The following is a 20858-nucleotide window of genomic DNA, read 5'->3' as shown; positions in this document are numbered from 1 at the left end:
TGATGGTGGATTCCAGTGGGGACGAATTAATAATCTGTGAGGAGGGGGATGTACACGGTGATGAATCGGAGGATGATGATGAGGTGGACATCTTGCCTCTGTAGAGCCAGTTTGTGCAAGGAGAGATTAATTGCTTCTTTTTTGGTGGGGGTCCAAACCAACCCGTCATTTCAGTCACAGTCGTGTGGCAGACCCTGTCACTGAAATGATGGGTTGGTTAAAGTGTGCATGTCCTGTTTATACAACATAAGGGTGGGTGGGAGGGCCCAAGGACAATTCCATCTTGCACCTCTTTTTTCTTTCCTTTTTCTTTGCATCATGTGCTGTTTGGGGACTATTTTTTTAAGTGCCATCCTGTCTAACACTGCAGTGCCACTCCTAGATGGGCCAGGTGTTTGTGTCGGCCACTTGGGTCGCTGAGCTTAGTCACACAGCTACCTCATTGCGCCTCTTTTTTTCTTTGCGTCATGTGCTGTTTGGGGAGTGTTTTTTGGAAGGGCCATCCTGCGTGACACTGCAGTGCCACTTCTAGATGGGCCAGGTGTTTGTGTCGGCCACTTGGGTCGCTGAGCTTAGTCACACAGCTACCTCATTGCGCCTCTTTTTTTCTTTGCGTCATGTGCTGTTTGGGGAGTGTTTTTTAGAAGGGCCATCCTGCGTGACACTGCAGTGCCACTCCTAGATGGGCCAGGTGTTTGTGTCGGCCACTTGGGTCGCTGAGCTTAGTCACACAGCTACCTCATTGCGCCTCTTTTTTTCTTTGCATCATGTGCTGTTTGGGGAGTGTTTTTTGGAAGGGCCATCCTGCGTGACACTGCAGTGCCACTCCTAGATGGGCCAGGTGTTTGTGTCGGCCACTTGGGTCGCTGAGCTTAGTCATTCAGCGACCTCGGTGCAAATTTTAGGACTAAAAATAATATTGTGAGGTGTGAGGTGTTCAGAATAGACTGAAAATGAGTGTAAATTATGGTTATTGAGGTTAATAATACTATGGGATCAAAATGACCCCCAAATTCAATGATTTAAGCTGTTTTTTAGGGTTTTTTGAAAAAAACACCCGAATCCAAAACACACCCGAATCCGACAAAAAAAATTCGGTGAGGTATTGCCAAAACGCGTTCGAACCCAAAACACGGCCGCGGAACCGAACCCAAAACCAAAACACATAACCCGAAAAATTTCCGGTGCACATCTCTAAGTCACATAGCCATACATACACACACACACACACACACACACACACACACACACACACACACACACACACACACACACACACACACTTTCTCTTTCTTACTCACTCTCCCTGTGGTAGCAGCAAGCCTGGTCCCATGTAACCCCACCCCCTCCATTCCGGTAGCTCTGCCCCCTTTTCATGCCCGAGTTCTGACAATGTCACAGGAGGGGGGAGAGGACGCTGCAGGCTTCAATTGAAAACGTCCCTCCCAAAATAGCCGCCTCCTCAGAGAAGATAGTTATTAAAGATACTAGAGGAGCCTCCTCTAGTGTCTGTAGTAACTGTCTCCTATGAAGTGGCAGCCATTTTGGGAGGGACGCTTACAATTGATGCTTGCAGTGTCCTCTCCCCCTCCTGTGACAGAGTCAGATCTCAGGCATGAAAAGGGGGCAGAGCAGAGTGGTGGGCAGGCAGCAGCATGAGCGACCTGGGCCCCCTCCTCTCTGTTAGAGAGGCTGGGTCCGGGACTACTGTGCCCGCAGCACCCCCCTGAAGGCGGGCCTGTATATAACACATATCGTTGGTGGTTTTCCATTAAGGGTCCAAGATCTTTGATGGTTTTACTATTCAGACAACCAAAATCTCTGGAGCTTTTGCTATAATTATCCCAGATCGCTGTTGGCTTCATAATGATGAGAGCTCCAAATTTCTAGGACTTTATAATAAAGAACACTAACCTATAGGGGTCTAGTCAAAAGTGGATGAAGACATGACAGTAGCTGCTTCTTTTGCCATAGTTGCATCTGTGTCTTTTATGATAATTCCACTATAAAGCCCTTCCCCCTTGTGCATATCTGTGCATCCGAATTTGCAAAGATTGAGATGCCCACTTACAACATTTTAAGCCACTGAATTTCTGACTGGTGGACCAGCATAACTTGCACCAGTCCTATGGCAGGTGTGCTTTCTCCATCTGACTATGGCCTCCTACCATATGTGGGTCGCTGTGCAGAAGATCTGCGACATGTCCGCAACTCTGGCAAAAGATACAAGGGACTGGATTGCCCCTTTAAAAAATGTCTGAGTTCGGACGACATTCCGCACAGCAGCTGAACTTGGGTGTAATTACATCTGGCCCAACATCTCTGTGTGTCTTTTTAGACACCCGTCTGTTACCTCCAAGTCAGTGCCCAAGGATGTCCCTTGCATTTCTATGATGCGTCTACATTTTTTCTACAAGTTCTATATGAATAAAATTGGGACACATGTGCAATGTAACTCAGAAACATGCGGCAGACTTAAAACATTTTCAAATTGAGATAGAGACACTGCATTCATCTCTAAATCAGGCCCATAAAGCCTTTACAATATAGACTCCCCTTAACCTGATGGGTTTACTATATACAGTAGACCCCATATTGACTATGGTAGTTTTATCATGCAGACCATTCCCACAATCTCTTTGCTGACAAACAAGCAATATCATAGTTCTGTTAGCTCACATGTTATCATATACAGTAAAATAACAACTATTTAATTTACTACTGTTAACAATGGAATTTACTCACTTAAGCTTTAAATTGAAGTTTTTGCCTAAGAAAACATGCTTTATGGATTTACTTCTTCCAATTGATAATATCAATGTCACCATTTCAGAGTTAAAACCTAGAAAATACAAAATAGATTATTATCAAGTTTACAAAATAATTAATTTTGTTATTTAGTAGTTGGTCAAAATTAGTATTAATATTAAACTTGTGTCTATTCAAAAACTAAAGCCGAACAGTTACAGTATTGATATATATATAAGTGTTTATCAGCAATCCTGCATTGGTATACATTTCATAAACAAATTACGCAGTTTGCATAGTATGATAAATGCATATTTTCTTAAAATAAACTGGCATGTAATTTGCATAAATTACCCTAATAGTGTAGTATGGGGGTTATTCAAAGTTGTTAGCAAACCCAAAAAGTTACAATTGGGCAAAACCATTTTGCACTACTGGTGGGGCAGATGTAACGGGTGGTCTTCAGTATGCCGGCTGTCGGGATCCCGGCGCACAGTATACCGGCGCCGGCATACCGACACTTATTCTCCCTCGTGGGGGTCCACGACCCCCCTGGAGGGAGAATAAAATAGCTAGCGCACCACCTTGCCCGCAAGGGGCTCATTTGCACTCGCCACACTGTTGGTATGCTGGCGGTTGGGCTACCGGCGCCGGTATGCTGGTCGCCAAGAGACCGACCGCCGGCTTACCATACTACACCCGATGTAACATGTGCAGAGAGATTTAGATTTGGGTGGGTTATATTGTTTCTGTTTATGGTAAATACAGGCTGCTTTATTTTTACAATGCAATTTAGATTTCAGTTTGAACACACCCCACCCAAATCTAACACTATGTACAAATATTGCATCTGCCCCACCGGCACTGCAACATGGTTTTGCCCATTAGTGGGCTGTTTTGGTTTGCTAACAACTTCGAATAACCCCCTGTGTCCCTTACGCTATTGATGTAAATCTGCAGTGTACAGTACTACAGTGGGGATTCCACTAGAAATGCTAGACACACTTCTTGTCTCTGTAACTAGAGTAGCATCAACCCATGTGTTTTTCTTTCCAAATCAACATGCACCACAACATACAATGTAAGATGCATTAACATGCCCTTATTGTATTCAGGCTACTTCCCCCTTCCCTTCTGTCTTCCGTTTTAACAAGGAAAGACCATCAATCAATGGTTTTGCCATTGTTAGTTGGTGGATGTCTGGCACAGATCAGTTTTTTTTTGTGTATTTTTAATTGTGCTCTTATTCTATGAATATTTGATACATAAGATACATTGATACTATAAACAATGTGTCCACATACTGTACATATTGCCATTTGGGAGAGAATAAAGTAAACGTCATCGACATGGTGTCTACAATGAATGCCTTCAGATCACTTGATCTGGCACAGAACTTTTGCATATTGTGGATCAACCAAGATGCTATTATTCTGGCAGATCCCACTTTTCTGCTATCTGAAGAAAGACATCTGGATGAAGAAGCAATTCCCTAGATAAAGAACTTGCCAGGTGAGAAAATATGGTTCCTACTAATCTAGGCCCACAATGAAATTTGCTGCAATGCCTGGAACATTTAATTTTGCCTATCACATAATCCAATGAGTCTTTATCATGCAATACTCCTGCAACTCCTATAGTGTTGTTAGACTGGATAATACTGTCTTTCCAAATAAAAGCATACTTTTGCTAAGGAGAAGATCACTGAATTTAGCTCCAATAAATGTATTGCATATGTGGACTCTTCTGAGAGTACAACGACCCTGAATATGACTGATCCAATACCATGAAGGCTGACATTCATTTTCACCAGCATCTAGTCCCAAATGTTAAAGGGCATCTCTTGACTGAATTTTCTGCCATTAGAGACTGACTTAGTCTTGGCGACAGACTGATGGTTTAACGGGACATACAATATGGAAACTTGGTAATCCTGGAAATCTCTTGAGTAATATTACATATAACTGACCATATTGAAGGTCAGGGCCTTCAGCCACAATACAAAAATGCACGGACATATATTGGCATCTTACTTGGCCTTCCCTAAACCCAGTACTGAGAGTATCTTGTCCCTCAATAGACATACCTGCTGTTGCCATGTGTTAAACAGAAGCTACAGAAAAATCATAAGCTGGGAAGGAGTTAAATGTAATTTCTTGCAATTGCCAAAACCAACCATGAGATTCCATCATCTGTGCTGTGTCCACCATATTATGGACTGGAGCAAAGATGGGAACTAGCCTTTATTAAAAGATTGTCAATGTAGATTCTCCCTGGGACTAGAGCCACAGTGATCTTATGAACACTAGTGGAGCTATCGGCTATCTTAATCGATGTAACCTAAACTGGTAATTCCTGTTTGGAACTGCAAACCGTGTGTCTAAGAACATCCTTAATATTGCATAGACACCTAGAACAAACCCTTCTTCCTACCAAAAAGAAATGCTTTATCCATTTGATGCCTCCATTATATGCTTATTTCCCAGGGTTCATCTGATGATTGCTAAAGTCCATTCTGCTGCATAAACCAAGTAGGAGTATCATCAACAGAGCATCTTTGCCCAAGCACGCTTACTAACCATCAAATAGTTACCTTGCAATGGCTTCCTTGTGAAGGCCATACCTTTTCTGGATCATGGGAAAAGCTTCTGCAAACAACTCAAAGAAAGGCATGTACCAGAGATTTGTGGCAAGGGTGAGCTTGAAGACCCTTGCCTCCTAAAGGCCCTTTGGACATGGAGGTCAGAGATGTCAAGGGGAAACCCATAGCATCTACATAAGAGTACCAGGAGATTTTTGTTCCTTCCTAAAGGACTTTACAGTTTTGCAAGGATGGCGAAAAAAGGGACCCTTCTCCTTTAAGAAGGGCTACAAAGTCCAATGCCACCAACACCGTTTTTATACTGCAGTGGGTGCAGTGGGTGATTTTGGAGCATGCACCTCAAGCTTCAAGGTAAACATTTTTTTATACTATAAAAATCTGCAGTGTACAGTACTACAGTGGGGATTCCACTAGAAATGCTAGACACACTTCATGGCTCTGTAACTAGAGTAGCATCAACCTATGTGTTTTTCTTTCCAAATCAACATGCACCACAACATACAATGTAAGATGCATTAACATGCCCTTATTGTACTCAGGCTTCTTCCCCCTTCCCTTCTGTCTTCCGTTTTAACAAGGAAAGGCCATCAATCAATGGTTTTGCCATTGTTAGTTGGTGGATGTCTGGCACAGATCAGTTTTTTTTGTGTATTTTTAATTGTGCTCTTATTCTATGAATATTTGATACATAAGATACATTGATACTATAAACAATGTGTCCACATACTGTACATATTGCCATTTGGGAGAGAATAAACTGAAAATCCCACGTCATCGACATGGTGTCTACAATGAATGCCTTCAGATCACTTGATCTGGCACAGAACTTTTGCATACTGTGGATCAACCAAGATGCTATTATTCTGGCAGACCCCACTTTTCTGCTATCTGAAGAAAGACATCTGGATGAAGAGGCAATTCCCTAGATAAAGAACTTGCCAGGTGAGAAAATATGGTTCCTACTAATCTAGGCCCACAATGAAATTTGCTGCAATGCCTGGAACATTTAATTTTGCCTATCACATAATCCAATGAGTCTTTATCATGCAATACTCCTGCAACTCCTATAGTGTTGTTAGACTGGATAATACTGTCTTTCCAAATAAAAGCATACTTTTGCTAAGGAGAAGATCACTGAATTTAGCTCCAATAAATGTATTGCATATGTGGACTCTTCTGAGAGTACAACGACCCTGAATATGACTGATCCAATACCATGAAGGCTGACATTCATTTTCACCAGCATCTAGTCCCAAATGTTAAAGGGCATCTCTTGACTGAATTTTCTGCCATTAGAGACTGACTTAGTCTTGGCGACAGACTGATGGTTTAACGGGACATACAATATGGAAACTTGGTAATCCTGGAAATCTCTTGAGTAATATTACATATAACTGACCATATTGAAGGTCAGGGCCTTCAGCCACAATACAAAAATGCACGGACATATATTGGCATCTTACTTGGCCTTCCCTAAACCCAGTACTGAGAGTATCTTGTCCCTCAATAGACATACCTGCTGTTGCCATGTGTTAAACAGAAGCTACAGAAAAATCATAAGCTGGGAAGGAGTTAAATGTAATTTCTTGCAATTGCCAAAACCAACCATGAGATTCCATCATCTGTGCTGTGTCCACCATATTATGGACTGGAGCAAAGAAGGGAACTAGCCTTTATCAAAAGATTGTCAATGTAGATTCTCCCTGGGACTAGAGCCACAGTGATCTTATGAACACTAGTAGAGCTATCGGCTATCTTAATCGATGTAACCTAAACTGGTAATTTCTGTTTGGAACTGCAAACCGTGTGTCTAAGAACATCCTTAATGTGCATAGACACCTAGAACAAACCCTTCTTCCTACCAAAAAGAAATGCTTTATCCATTTGATGCCTCCATTATATGCTTGTTTCCCAGGGTTCATCTGATGATTGCTAAAGTCCATTCTGCTGCATAAACCAAGTAGGAGTATCATCAACAGAGCATCTTTGCCCAAGCACGCTTACTAACCATCAAATAGTTACCTTGCAATGGCATCCTTGTGAAGGCCATACCTTTTCTGGATCATGGGAAAAGCTTCTGCAAACAACTCAAAGAAAGGCATGTACCAGAGACTTGTGGCAAGGGTGAGCTTGAAGACCCTTGCCTCCTAAAGGCCCTTTGGACATGGAGGTCAGAGATGTCAAGGGGAAACCCATAGCATCTACATAAGAGTACCAGGAGATTTTTGTTCCTTCCTAAGGGACTTTACAGTTTTTCAAGGATGGCGAAAAAAGGGACCCTTCTCCTTTAAGAAGGGCTACAAAGTCCAATGCCACCAACACAGTTTTTATACTGCAGTGGGTGCAGTGGGTGATTTTGGAGCATGCACCTCAAGCTTCAAGTAAAACATTTTTTATACTATATCTACTGCCAATTTTTTTTACTATAATTGTTATACAATATAAGCCCTATTCAGAGTTGTACACTAATGATATTGAAATTGCGTTTTTCTAGGCTATGGTACTGCTAATGTCAGCAAGTAAAGCTGCCAACCAGAAATGAATGAGACACCCACCGGAACTATCACAATTAATTTGCAATTGTGTATACATTTGCAACCTATCTACAAGAGTGAGGAACATCAACTGCTTGACAAGGTCTATGGCTACCCAGACTAGATGTGGCAGTAGCAACACAGGCTCTTCGTTTCTCTGCGTACATGATCACAGATGACAGCATATATGCACCCCAAAAACAGCCATGAGAATTAACTCCCCTAAACTGTTACTTACTGTTGCAGTGCGATCATGGCAAATGCGCAGTCTGCCAATAATCAGTCAATTGCTAAAATATCGGCATAGTGTACAATTCTGAATAAGGTACAATATTAGGACTAAATAGGACTATGGGCCAAATGTAATAGTTTGAGTTTTTAGTCTGCGTTCATCTCTGCACATGCTGAGGGCCGCCCAGCACAAGGCAAGGCTGCCCAGCATGTGTGGCACTGCCTCCCGATGCATTCACAATTTGATTGAGGACGCATCTGATCTAAGGTTGACCCCTGGCAGCGCAGCCTGGTCAGCAGCCATTTTTACCGGAGCAGTTGTGTGTGACATCCCGGCCTGCCCCCTTTTTCCAGCGTCACCCCTGCAACACCTTAACTCTGCTACGCTGTTGCCTATCAATCACATTGTGGTCGCATCCATTGGGGAAGCGACTGCAATGTGTGTGGCGTCACGTCCACTGTGCATGCACAGTTTGCTGCCACTGGCAAACTGCGCTGAGGGCCGCTATTGCAGTGGGGTCTCAATGACCTTCATAATGTGTATAATGGGCTGTACCTGGCATAATGTGTATAATGGGCTGTATCTGGCATAATGTGTATAATGGGCTCTACTCTGATGTAACGTGTATAAGCGGCTCTCCTGTGTGACACTGCTGTGCGGTGTAATGTGACTAACGGACACTGTTGTGTGGTGTAATGTGACTAACGGACACTGCTGAGCAATGTAATGTGACTAAGGGACACTGCTGTGTGGTGTAATGTGACTAACGGACACTGCTGAGCGATGTAATGTGACTAACGGACACTGCTGTGTGGTGTAATGTGACTAATGGACACTACTGTGCGGGGTTATGTGTACTGGTACTATTCTGTGGCCCTATATTTTTGGTGCGCACTGTCCCTGTTCTGGGCATGGCCAGAGGAAACTGTTGCCCTGAGCTCTTCAAGATCTAGAACTGGCCCTGTCATCAATTTTAAATGTGATTAAGGGGCACTATTATGTGGCATTATATGAATCAGGTGCACTACGTTTGGGTTAATGTGCATAAGATTGTAATACTGTGTGGCGTAATTTGAATTGTGGGTACCATTGTGGTCATGCCCATTCCTTGTGTGACCACACCCCTTTTTGCAGTGCGCGTTTTCCCTTTTTTATGGATGAGAGGGCACAAATTTATTATTTGCAGGAGGGCGCCAAACACTAGCATCGGCTCTGGCTCTAGTCATCCACCAATCACAGAGGTGGGATGCTGATTGGTGGATGGCTGGAGCTGTCCATCAATCAGAGCTCCAAGGTCTGCAGATTAACCTTTTTTATTTTATGGCTTGGGGATATATAGAAAGATAAATAGATAGATAGATAGATAGATAGATAGATAGATAGATAGATAGATAGATATTGTGATGGCTTGTGTCTCACCACAATTGCCCACATTTCTGTGGGATAAGCTACCTCCAAGGGGGAGGAAAACAAGACCTGCACATTCTGCACCTGCAGTAGAAGTGTGGAACTCAGAGTTTTATGGGCTGTACAGCTCAAGGTGGAAAAATAGAATTCCGGGTCTTCCAGCTCACCCAAAGCCTGCAGGACCTCAGAAGCAGGAGAGGGGTTTAAAAGTCCACTGCATGTTGCACTGATGCCTGCTAGGGGCCAGTTAGGATGCCAAAGTTTATAGTGCCCGGGACTGATGACATGTGGCTGCAAGCCATTGCAGCGGACGGACTGCTGATGTGCTCAGCAGTCAGTCTGCTGCAACGGCTTACAGCCACATGCTGGGACTTTTTAAGTTTGTTTGCTTATTTTTTGTTTCTACCTGTGTTTCCGGGCTTAAGCCTGAGTATGTTGTTCTACAGTGTCTGCTGCCAGTAAAAAGACACTGTATTTACCAGAAAACTGCCTACTGAGTCATTATTTCCAGTACCCATTTTACAATATATATATTGTGGTGAGTGGGGTGGTCTCTCATCTGATCTGTTCACATACTGGTGGGATCAGCTCCCTCCAAGGAGTAAGAAAATAAGACCTGCGCCTTCTGCACCTGCAATGGAGATTTATAACTCTGGGCTTTCTGGATTGCACAGCTGCAAATGGAAAAACAGAAGTCCGGGTTTTCCAGTTCACTCAGAGACAGCAGGAATTCAGATGCAGGAGAGGAGTTTAAAAATCCCATTCACCCAGTACACAGGGTGCTGATGTCTGTTGGAGGCCAATGACTAGGAAACAGTTTTGTAGAGCCAGGGACTGTGGATGTTGGCCATGACAGGAAAGCATGGCAAATGTGGCTTCAAGTGGACTGACTGCTGAGCACAAGGAGTGCTAGGATTTTTTATGTTTGTTTGCTTATTTTCTGTTACAGTATGTACCTGTGTGACCAGGCCTTAGCTTGTGCAAGCTGTGCATAGTGTCTGTCAGTAAAAGACACTGTGTTTTAACGGAAGACCTGCCTTACGAGTACTTATTTCCAGTACCAGTTTTACATATAGTGGCCCATAATCTTGGACAAATTTGCGCTGATGAGTCGCCTCTAGCGTGGCCAAGGATTTAAAGGCATACATTACGGTTTATGTGAGTAATGGTTGGCGACCCTCAATTGCAGGGCCGTAACTAGGTGTGTGCGGAAGGGGCACCGCACATAGCGCTGCAGGGTAGGGGGCGCTGTTGGTGGCACTTGTCAATTATGTTTTACTTGCAGATTCCCCCCTTTTTGAAGCCCAGCATCAGTCTCCTACCCTGCTACACTGCTGTCTCCTACCCTGACCCCTTCTGTCACTTATACCTATACAACATTCATGAACACAACTTAAGATTTCTTTGTTGTTCAGTCACACTGTCTTTTTATTACATCTCATGATGCTGAAATACACAGGATTCGAACCTATTACTTGTGGCATTGCAGTCAGCCATCGATTCATCGAGCTATCTGCTCTTGCGTAGAAAGCTAGAGCATCCTCAGCTACAGAATTCTAACTTTTTAAAGCTTACCTTGTACTCTGTGAAAAAATGATCAGCTTTGCGACTGAGCAGATCTATGTAATGTGTGGCTGCAAGTGATTTGATGGGTGGCAGCACACTACATAGCTCTGCTCACTTGCTATACTGATTTTTATTTTTTTATTTTTTACAAAGTACCAGCAACTTAATATAGTGTTCATAGTTTTTATGCAAACTCAAATAGCTTAATGAGTGGGGTGTTTGATTGGAATTCAACAGGTTATAGGTTTGAATCCTGGGGATATGTGTTACTGGTTGAGTATCCCTTATCCCAAATGCTTGGGACCAGAGGTCTTTTGGATATGGGATTTTTCCGTTTTTTGGAATAATTGCATACTATAATGAGATATCATGGTGATGGGACCTAAATCTAAGCATAGAATGTATTTATGTTACAAATACACCTTATACACACAGCCTGAAGGTAATTTTAGCCAATAATTTTTATAACTTTGCACATTAAACAAAGTGTGTGCACATTCACACAATTCATTTATGTTTCATATACACCGAGGGGGTAATTCCAAGTTGATCGCAGCAGGAATTTAGTTAGCAATTGGGCAAAACCATGTGCACTGCAGGGGAGGCCAGATATAACATGTGCAGAGAGAGTTAGATTTGGGTGGGTTATTTTATTTCTGTGCAGGGTAAATACTGGCTGCTTTATTTTTACACTGCAAATTAGATTGCAGATTGAACACACCCCACCCAGATCTAACTCTCTCTGCACATGTTAAATCTGCCTCCCCTGCAGTGCACATGGTTTTGCCCAATTGCTAACTAAATTCCTGCTGCGATCAACTTGGAATTACCCCCCTTATACACACAGCCTGAAGGTCATTTAATACAATGGCCCTCATTCCGAGTCGTTCGCTCGGTATTTTTCATCGCATCGCAGTGAAATTCCGCTTAGTGCGCATGCGCAATATTCGCACTGCGACTGCGCCAAGTATCTTTGCTATGAAGAAAGTATTTTTACTCACGGCTTTCTCATCGCTCCGGCGAACGTAATGTGATTGACAGGAAATGGGTGTTACTGGGCGGAAACACAGCGTTTTATGGGCGTGTGGCTGAAAACGCTACCGTTTCCGGAAAAAACGCAGGAGTGGCCGGAGAAACGGGGGAGTGGTTGGGCGAACGCTGGGTGTGTTTGTGACGTCAAACCAGGAACGACAAGCACTGAACTGATCGCACAGGCAGAGTAAGTCTGGAGCTACTCTAAAACTGCTAAGTAGTTTGTGCTCGCAATATTGCGAATACATCGGTCGCAATTTTAAGATGCTAAGATACACTCCCAGTAGGCGGCGGCTTAGCGTGTGTAACTCTGCTAAATTCGCCTTGCGACCGATCAACTCGGAATGAGGGCCAATATTTTTAATAACTTTGTGTATTAAACAAAGTTTGTGTACATTGAGCCATCAAAAAACAAAGGTTTCACTATCTCACTCTCACTCAATACAGTCCGTATTTCGGAATATTCCGTATTTCGGAATATTTGGATATGGGATACTCAACCTGTATTTAATAAAGGGTATTGTAATCGAGTAACAACAAGCTCTTAAGTTAAGTGCATGAATTTGGTACAAAGAAGATTTGTGTCCAAATCCATTTTCTTGCAGTGGTCTATAAATGTGTGTGTATTATTTATATATAATATACTATAATATATTATCATACATTATATGTTTTAAGATATATAAAATGTGGGAAGGGGCATCATAGCATGGGCTTTCTCAGGGATCAATCTTGCCATGTCCCTCCCCCACAAGGCATGCACCTTATGTCCCTATTGGAAATATGGGGGGCGCCAATTCTCTCTCTGGCACAGGGCACCAAAAAGTCTAGTTACGGCTTTGCTCAATTGTATTGTGATAACTTGCCACTGTGAAGTTAAACAGTTGCTTATTTTGTTTTTTCAAAAGTTCAAATTCCATTTGCTATTCAAAAGATAGGTTTGGCTGCTACAGCATGTAATCAAATGCACCTAATTATTGAATAGAGCAGATTATACATACTGTATTGAGGTTTAATTAAGCACTGCACTGCTGAGGGAAAACAGTTTTTTTATGTGTTCTTTTTAACCCCTGCATTGCAGGGAACAAAACAGTGTTTTGCTTTTGTGTATTAAAAGACACCAAAATTCTTATTAAAAGACACCAAAATTTGTGTATACCCTGTCTGCTATAAACACAAAAGTTTTTTGCACTATAGTAAATTTGCTAGCCTCCCATCAAAAGACAGAGGAGCAAATGTTACAATTAGTGACCCAAACAATGGCTACAACAAATGCCTCAGGGCATCTAAACAAAATGTCAGCTTCAGATGACCCAGAGGCATATTTGTTAATTTTTGAAAGGGTGGCACTTAAAGTGACCAGAAGATACCTGGGCTGATAAGCTTGCCCCCTAACTTACTGGTGAGGCTCAGAAAACATATGCTGAGCTATCCTCTGCTCCTTCTAGTAAAGCGCAGCACTTCCACGAATGGGCCCTATTGCCAGGGTTCCAAATTCGAAAGTAGGTTGCAGAACTTACTAGATAGGGGCGAAGTTGGCTATAGCCAGAAGACCGCACTGCCGCTCAGATTGTGAAGATGGTGGTAATTGACCAGTGTATAAGAACACTAGGGTGGAATATACAGCACTGGGTCATAGATACTAATCCTCAGAATTTATAGGAATTAATCACAGTATAGGAGCATATGAGACCACAGGAAATATGTCATAAATGTCAGAAAAATGGGTGACCAGTTAAGTTGGCACCCAAGTGCCCTTTGACCCTGTCTGTCACCCTTCCTGAAGAAAACACCACTGGAGACGCCAGGGTTGTTTGCAGAGAGCTAGGTCATATATGGCGGGACTGTCCCAGAAAAGCAGGGCCTGTGAAGTGTGGGGTTTCCAGTATGGGTGCTATGTACCCCACGTTTTGCACAATGGTACCCCTGGAATCTAGACCTCAGTTAATGTGAGAATTTTTATTACTAAATGGCTGAGAACTCCCAGGTATTATAGACTAAGGGGGGTAAATTTACTTAGATGGGAGTTCTATTTAAGATGGGATGTTGCCCATAGCAACCAATCAGATTCTACTTCTCATTTATCTAGACCCTTGTAGAAGATAATACCTGGAATCTGATTGGTTGCTATAGGCAACTTCCCATCTTAAATAGAACTCCCATCTTAGTAAATTTACCCCAGGGAGTGAGCTGATCCTGATCTCAGAGGCAAGCTTGCCCAAGCCAGTGGAAAAGGTGCCAAGGTTTCTTAAAGTACTGTATTCTGCATACATGGGTCCACAGAAAACTTATCCCGTGTGAAGCTCTCTATAAAGTAATGCACTAATGAGGTGGTTGCAGCCATTGGGCCTAAGCTCGCCTATCCTTTAATATTGGGACGCAACTTCCCAGGATTTGTAGAGCTCCTAAAGGAACAACACAGAGAAAATTGTGATAAAGTCTCCAATGCCCTACCTTGTACAAGGGAGAAGAGGGGAAAAGCAAGGCCATGCCTCTTTGTAGAAGGAACCTTTGCGCAAATAATGTCAGAATAAAGGAATCCACAACATTTTGCCTGGTTGTGGCCGGATGAAAATATTTACAGATATGATATACCCAGTGTGGATGTTGCCATGGAGGTGCTACACACAATGTTTCCCCTCAAGTCCATGGGACCTGCACCAGTTTGCCTGGCCCATTAGGAGTTCTGCTGGCGGATACTTTGTCAACAAATCAGTGAAAAGAAGCAGAGGCCTTAGTTTGCAAAAATCAGGATGTGTTTTCCTCCCTGCAAGGAAGCACTACCTTAGTAGAACATGAGATAAATATACCTGAAGGAGTGGTCGTAAAGCAGCAACCGTATCGCATCCCTGAAGTGTGGCAGAAAGTAGTCCAGCAAGAGGTGAAATAGATGCTCTAACTTGGGGTCCAGAAAGTAAGTGTTCAAGGCCTATTGTAATGGTCCCCAAGCCATCAGGAACCATACGTTTTTACAACCCAGAAGGGTTGTTATTATTATTAGTAGTAGTAGTAGTAGTAGTAGTAGTAGTACCTGTGGCGAGTCTGGGGTGCAGTACCCCCTGGATTAGTGGGGCTGGGCTGCTTTGGGGTAGCATACTGCGAGATCTTACATAGCACCCCCGTAACACATTTATTAATCCTTCTAGTCTTTTAATTACATCTTCACTAGTATATTCATTTTTGTATTAAGATTTTGCTTTCCTTTTATTAACACTTACTAACACTTTACCTTCTCGCATTGTGCTGCCCTTGGGTAGCTGGCCTTTGATTGTTTGTGGTGTTCTGCACCCCTGGCCCAGACCTAGAGATAGGGACCACCAGTATCAGAGGAGCCTTGTCGGGGCCTGGTGGCTTTATCATTCATTTGCAAATGTATGTAACTAAGACCTCTGGATTTCTATATATATATATATATATATATTAGTCCTTCATGTCTTAGTAGAGGTACAGATTGGTGTGTGGGTTAATCCCCAATGTATTTCTACCTTAGACTACCCCCTCCCTTCCACGCACCTGAATTTGATTTTCTAATAGATATGAGCATCTTATATTCTGTTCTGTTTTTACAACAACTTCAGGTTGCTGGATCAAGTGTCCAGGTTTGATGCATACCCACTACCACGGATGGAAGAATTAGTGGAAAATTTGGCAAGCAGCCAGTATATACCACACAAATGGATATTGGCAAACTCCTTTAAGTGAAACAGCCAAGGAGAAGACTGCCTTCTAGATGCCTGATGGGCTATATCAATATAAAGTGCTACCTTTTAATCTTCATGAGGCACCAGCGACATTTCAGCGTGCCATGGATCGGCTGTTGAGACCACACCGGCAGTATGCTATAGCTTATTTAGATGACATTGTTGTCTATACAGAAAGTTGGGAATAACACTTGCCCAGAGTCCAAGAAGTGCTGAACAGCTTAAGACAGCACAAGTTTATGGCTAAGCCAGCAGGTATACCATTGGACCTTTCAGATGCCAATTATTTAGGATATGTGATTGGCAATGGACAAGTGAAGCCTCAATTGCAATAAGTGGGGGCAATTCAATCTTGGCCAAGACCCTCCACCAATAAATAGATGATAACTTTCCTGGGATTGGTAGGCTATTACTATCAATTAATTTCAAATTTTTCGTCTAGAGCATTACACCTGACGGAGAGCCTTAAAAAATATCAACCAGAGAAAATGATCTGGACTAAAACAATTTCAGTAGCTTGTGAAGATATGATAATGGCTCTGTGTACCAAACCAGTTCTGCAGGCACCTGATTTAAAAAAAAAATATTTTATCTGCAAACCAATACCTCCACGACAGATGTGGGTGCTGTTTTATCACAGCCTGTTATGGGAGAAGAAAAGCCAATCCTCTACTTAAGTGGAAAATTGTTACCACGGGAAACAAAGTATGCTGTTGTTCAGCTAGAGTAATTGGTGATCAAGTGGACGATAAAAATTCTGAAGTATTATATCTTGGGAAGGGAGATTGTCCTAGTCACAGATCATGCACCATTAAGGTGGATGCACCTTAACAAAGAAGTATCTCATGCAGCAAAGGTCTGGGGCTCCGCATTATAATGTGGGCACGTTGTCATGAAAATGTAAAAAGCCTGAATGGTCATGGCTGGTGGGATCAGCACCCTTCAAGGAGGAAGAAATCAAGACCTGCACATTCTGCACCTGCAATTGAAATTTATATCTTCGGGCTGTCAAAGTCGAAAAATATTGTAATACATGCCCCATGTACTAACCCCATGCACATGCCCGCTGCGCGTGCACTCAAGTCTGCCGTACGTGGACATATCCGCAATTTGCGTAACGTAGCTCCCCACGGCCATGCGCCTTAGAGCGTGGTATGCGCGTTTATGGTAGAGTTTGTGAACGCATAGAGGGTTATTAGAACATTACAAATTTTAACCCAAATAGTGTACATTTTAGATATAGCTCCCTTGTACCACATCAACAAGTCCAGAACAAAGGGATTCACCTTTGCAGGATAAGAGGGGACAGACTAAGGCTATAAGGTGATGTTTGGTATCCAGCTGTAGGGTATTTTAAGGGAAACATTCTGGTGTTGGTTAGAGAAAGATTGCATGTTCCTGCGTATAGTTATGTGCAGAAGTAGAATATAGATATAAAATAAGATTTTACTCACCGGTAAATCTATTTCTCGTAGTCCGTAGTGGATGCTGGGTACTCCGTAAGGACCATGGGGAATAGACGGGCTCCGCAGGAGACTGGGCACTCTAAAGAAAGATTTAGGTCTACCTGGTGTGACCCTCCTCCAAGCCTCAGTTAGGACACTGTGCCCGGAAGAGCTGACACAATAAGGAAGGATTTTGAATCCCGGGTAAGACTCATACCAGCCCCACCAATCACACCATATAACTCGTGATAGGAACCCCGGTTAACAGTATGATAACAATGGAGCCTATGAACAGATGGCTCGCAATAACAACCCGATTTTTGTAACAATAACTATTTACAAGTATTGCAGACAATCCGCACTTGGGATGGGCGCCCAGCATCCACTACGGACTACGAGAAATAGATTTACCGGTGAGTAAAATCTTATTTTCTCTGACGTCCTAGTGGATGCTGGGTACTCCGTAAGGACCATGGGGATTATACCAAAGCTCCCAAACGGGCGGGAGAGTGCGGATGACTCTGCAGCACCGAATGAGAGAACTCCAGGTCCTCCTCAGCCAGGGTATCAAATTTATAAAATTTTGCAAACGTGTTTGCCCCTGACCAAGTAGCAGCTCGGCAAAGTTGTAAAGCCGAGACCCCTCGGGCAGCCGCCCAAGATGAGCCCACCTTCCTTGTGGAATGGGCTTTTACAGATTTAGGCTGCGGTAGTCCCACCGCAGAATGCGCCAGCTGAATAATGCTACAAATCCAGCGCGCGATAGTCTGCTTAGAAGCAGGTGCACCCAGCTTGTTGGGTGCATATAAAATAAACAGCGAGTCAGTTTTCCTGACTCCAGCCGTCCTGGAAATATAAATTTTCAGGGCCCTGACTACGTCCAGAAACTTGGAATCCTCCAAGTCCCTAGTAGCCGCAGGCACCACAATAGGTTGGTTCAAGTGAAAAGCTGATACCACCTTCGGGAGAAACTGAGGACGAGTCCTCAACTCTGCCCTATCCATATGGAAAATCAGATAGGGGCTTTTACAGGACAAAGCCGCCAATTCTGACACACGTCTGGCCGAAGCCAGAGCCAACAACATAACCACTTTCCACGTGAGATATTTTAAATCCACAGTCTTAAGTGGCTCAAACCAATGTGATTTCAGAAACTCCCAAAACCACATTGAGATCCCAAGGTGCCACTGGGGGCACAAAAGGAGGCTGAATATGCAGAACTCCCTTGACAAAAGTCTGAACTTCAGGCAGTGAAGCCAGTTCTTTCTGGAAGAAAATCGACAGGGCCGAGATCTGGACCTTAATGGACCCCAATTTGAGGCCCAACGCCACACCTGCTTGCAGGAAATGCAGGAATCGACCCAGTTGAAATTCCTCCGTTGGGGCCTTCTTGGCCTCACACCAAGCAACATATTTTCGCCAAATGCGGTGATAATGTTTTGCGGTGACATCCTTCCTGGCCTTGATCAGGGTAGGGATGACTTCCTCCGGAATGCCTTTTTCCTTTAGGATCCGGCGTTCAACCGCCATGCCGTCAAACGCAGCCGCGGTAAGTCTTGGAACAGACAGGGTCCCTGCTGCAGCAGGTCTTGTCTGAGCGGCAGAGGCCAAGGGTCCTCTGCAAGCATCTCTTGAAGCTCCGGGTACCAAGCCCTTCTTGGCCAATCCGGAGCCACGAGAATAGTTCTCACTCCTCGCTTTCTTATTATTCTCAGTACTTTGGGTATGAGAGGTAGAGGAGGAAACACATAAACCGACTGGTACTCCCACGGTGTCACTAGAGCGTCCACAGCGATCGCCTGAGGGTCCCTTGACCTGGCGCAATATCTTTTTAGCTTTTTGTTGAGGCGGGACGCCATCATGTCCACCTGTGGTTTTTCCCAACGGTTTACCAGCATCTGGAAGACTTCTGGATGAAGTCCCCATTCTCCCGGGTGGAGGTCGTGCCTGCTGAGGAAGTCTGCTTCCCAGTTGTCCACTCCCGGAATGAACACTGCTGTCAGTGCTAACACATGATTCTCTGCCCATCGGAGAATCCTTGTGACTTCTGCCATTGCCCTCCTGCTTCTTGTGCCGCCCTGTCTGTTTACATGGGCGACCGCCGTGATGTTGTCTGATTGGATCAGTACCGGCCGGTTCTGAAGCAGGGGTCTTGCTTGGCTTAGGGCATTGTAAATGGCCCTTAGCTCCAGAATATTTATGTGAAGCGAAATCTCCTGATTTGACCACAGTCCTTGGAAATTTCCTCCCTGTGTGACTGCACCCCAGCCCCGAAGGCTGGCATCCGTGGTCACCAGGACCCAGTCCTGTATTCCGAATCTGCGGCCCTCTAGTAGATGAGCCCTCTGCAGCCACCACAGCAGCGACACCCTGGTCCTTGCCGACAGGGTTTTTCGCTGTTGCATCTGGAGATGGGACCCGGACCATTTGTCCAACAGGTCCCACTGGAAAGTCCTTGCGTGGAACCTTCCGAATGGAATCGCCTCGTACGAAGCTACCATTTGTCCCAGGACTCGTGTGCATTGATGTACCGACACCTGTCCCGGTTTTAGGATGTCTCTGACTAGAGATGACAACTCCTCGGCTTTTTCCATTGGAAGAAACACTTTTTTCTGGTCTGTTTCCAGAATCATTCCCAGGAACAGAAGACGTGTCGTCGGGACCAGCTGTGACTTTGGAATTGAGAATCCAGTCCTGCTGTTGCAGCACTTCCCGAGAAAGTGCTACCCCCTTACCAACTGTTCCTTGGACCTCGCCTGTATCAGGAGATCGTCCAAGTACGGGATAATTAAAACTCCCTTCTTGCGAAGGAGTATCATCATTTCGGTCATTACCCATGGTAAAGACCCTCGGTGCCGTGGATAATCCAAACGGCAGCGTCTGGAACTGATAGTGACAGTCCGGTACCACAATCTTGAGGTACTCCTGGTGAGGAGGGTAAATGGGGACATGCAGGTAAGTATCCTTGATGTCCAGAGAGACCCTGTAATCCCCCTCGTCCAGGATCGCAATAATCGCCCTGAGCGATTCCATCTTGAACTTGAATCTTTTGTTAAATGTGTTCAAGGATTTTAAATTTAAGATGGGTCTCACCGAACCGTCCGGTTTCGGTACCACAAACATTGTGGAAAAGTAACCCTTTTCCTGTTGAAGGAGGGGTACCTTGATAATCACTTTCTGTGAATACAGTTTTTTGGATAGCCACCAACACTGCCTCCCTGGCAGAGGGAGTTGCCGGTAAGGCAGATTTTAGGAAACGGCGGGGGGGAGACGTCTCGAATTCCAACCTGTACCTCTGAGATACTGTTTGAAGAACCCAGGGATCCACCTGTGAGAGAGCCCACTGTGCGCTGAAAATTTCTGAGACGGGCCCCCACCGTACCCGGGTCCGCCTGAGCAGCCCCAGAGTCATGCTGTGGACTTACCGGACGCAGGGGAGGACTTCTGCTCCCGGGAACTAGCTGTGTGCTGCAGCTTTTTCCCTCTACCTTTTCCTCTTGGCAGAAAAGATGAGCCTCTAGCCCTCTACTTTCTGGGGCCGAAGGGACTGTACCTGATAATACAGTGCTTACTTTTGCTGTGGGGTAGCTT

The 20858-nt window shown here is 44.1% G+C and overlaps 1 protein-coding gene across 1 annotated transcript in view; it reads right to left on the bottom strand.

The window, feature by feature from the left end:
• LOC134969339 (capping protein, Arp2/3 and myosin-I linker protein 3-like) overlaps positions 1-20858 on the bottom strand; it is a 1162896-nt gene that overhangs the window by 312214 nt on the left and 829824 nt on the right. The window contains exon 15 of the mRNA XM_063945252.1: positions 2746-2842. Within this exon, the coding sequence (XP_063801322.1) occupies positions 2746-2842 (97 nt within the window). The remainder of the gene's footprint in view (positions 1-2745; positions 2843-20858) is intronic.

This window comes from Pseudophryne corroboree, chromosome 11 (genome assembly GCF_028390025.1).
Source record: "Pseudophryne corroboree isolate aPseCor3 chromosome 11, aPseCor3.hap2, whole genome shotgun sequence".
NCBI lineage: Eukaryota > Metazoa > Chordata > Amphibia > Anura > Myobatrachidae > Pseudophryne > Pseudophryne corroboree.
Note: the sequence above shows the minus strand (reverse complement) of the source record. Positions and strands in the feature narration are given on the sequence as shown.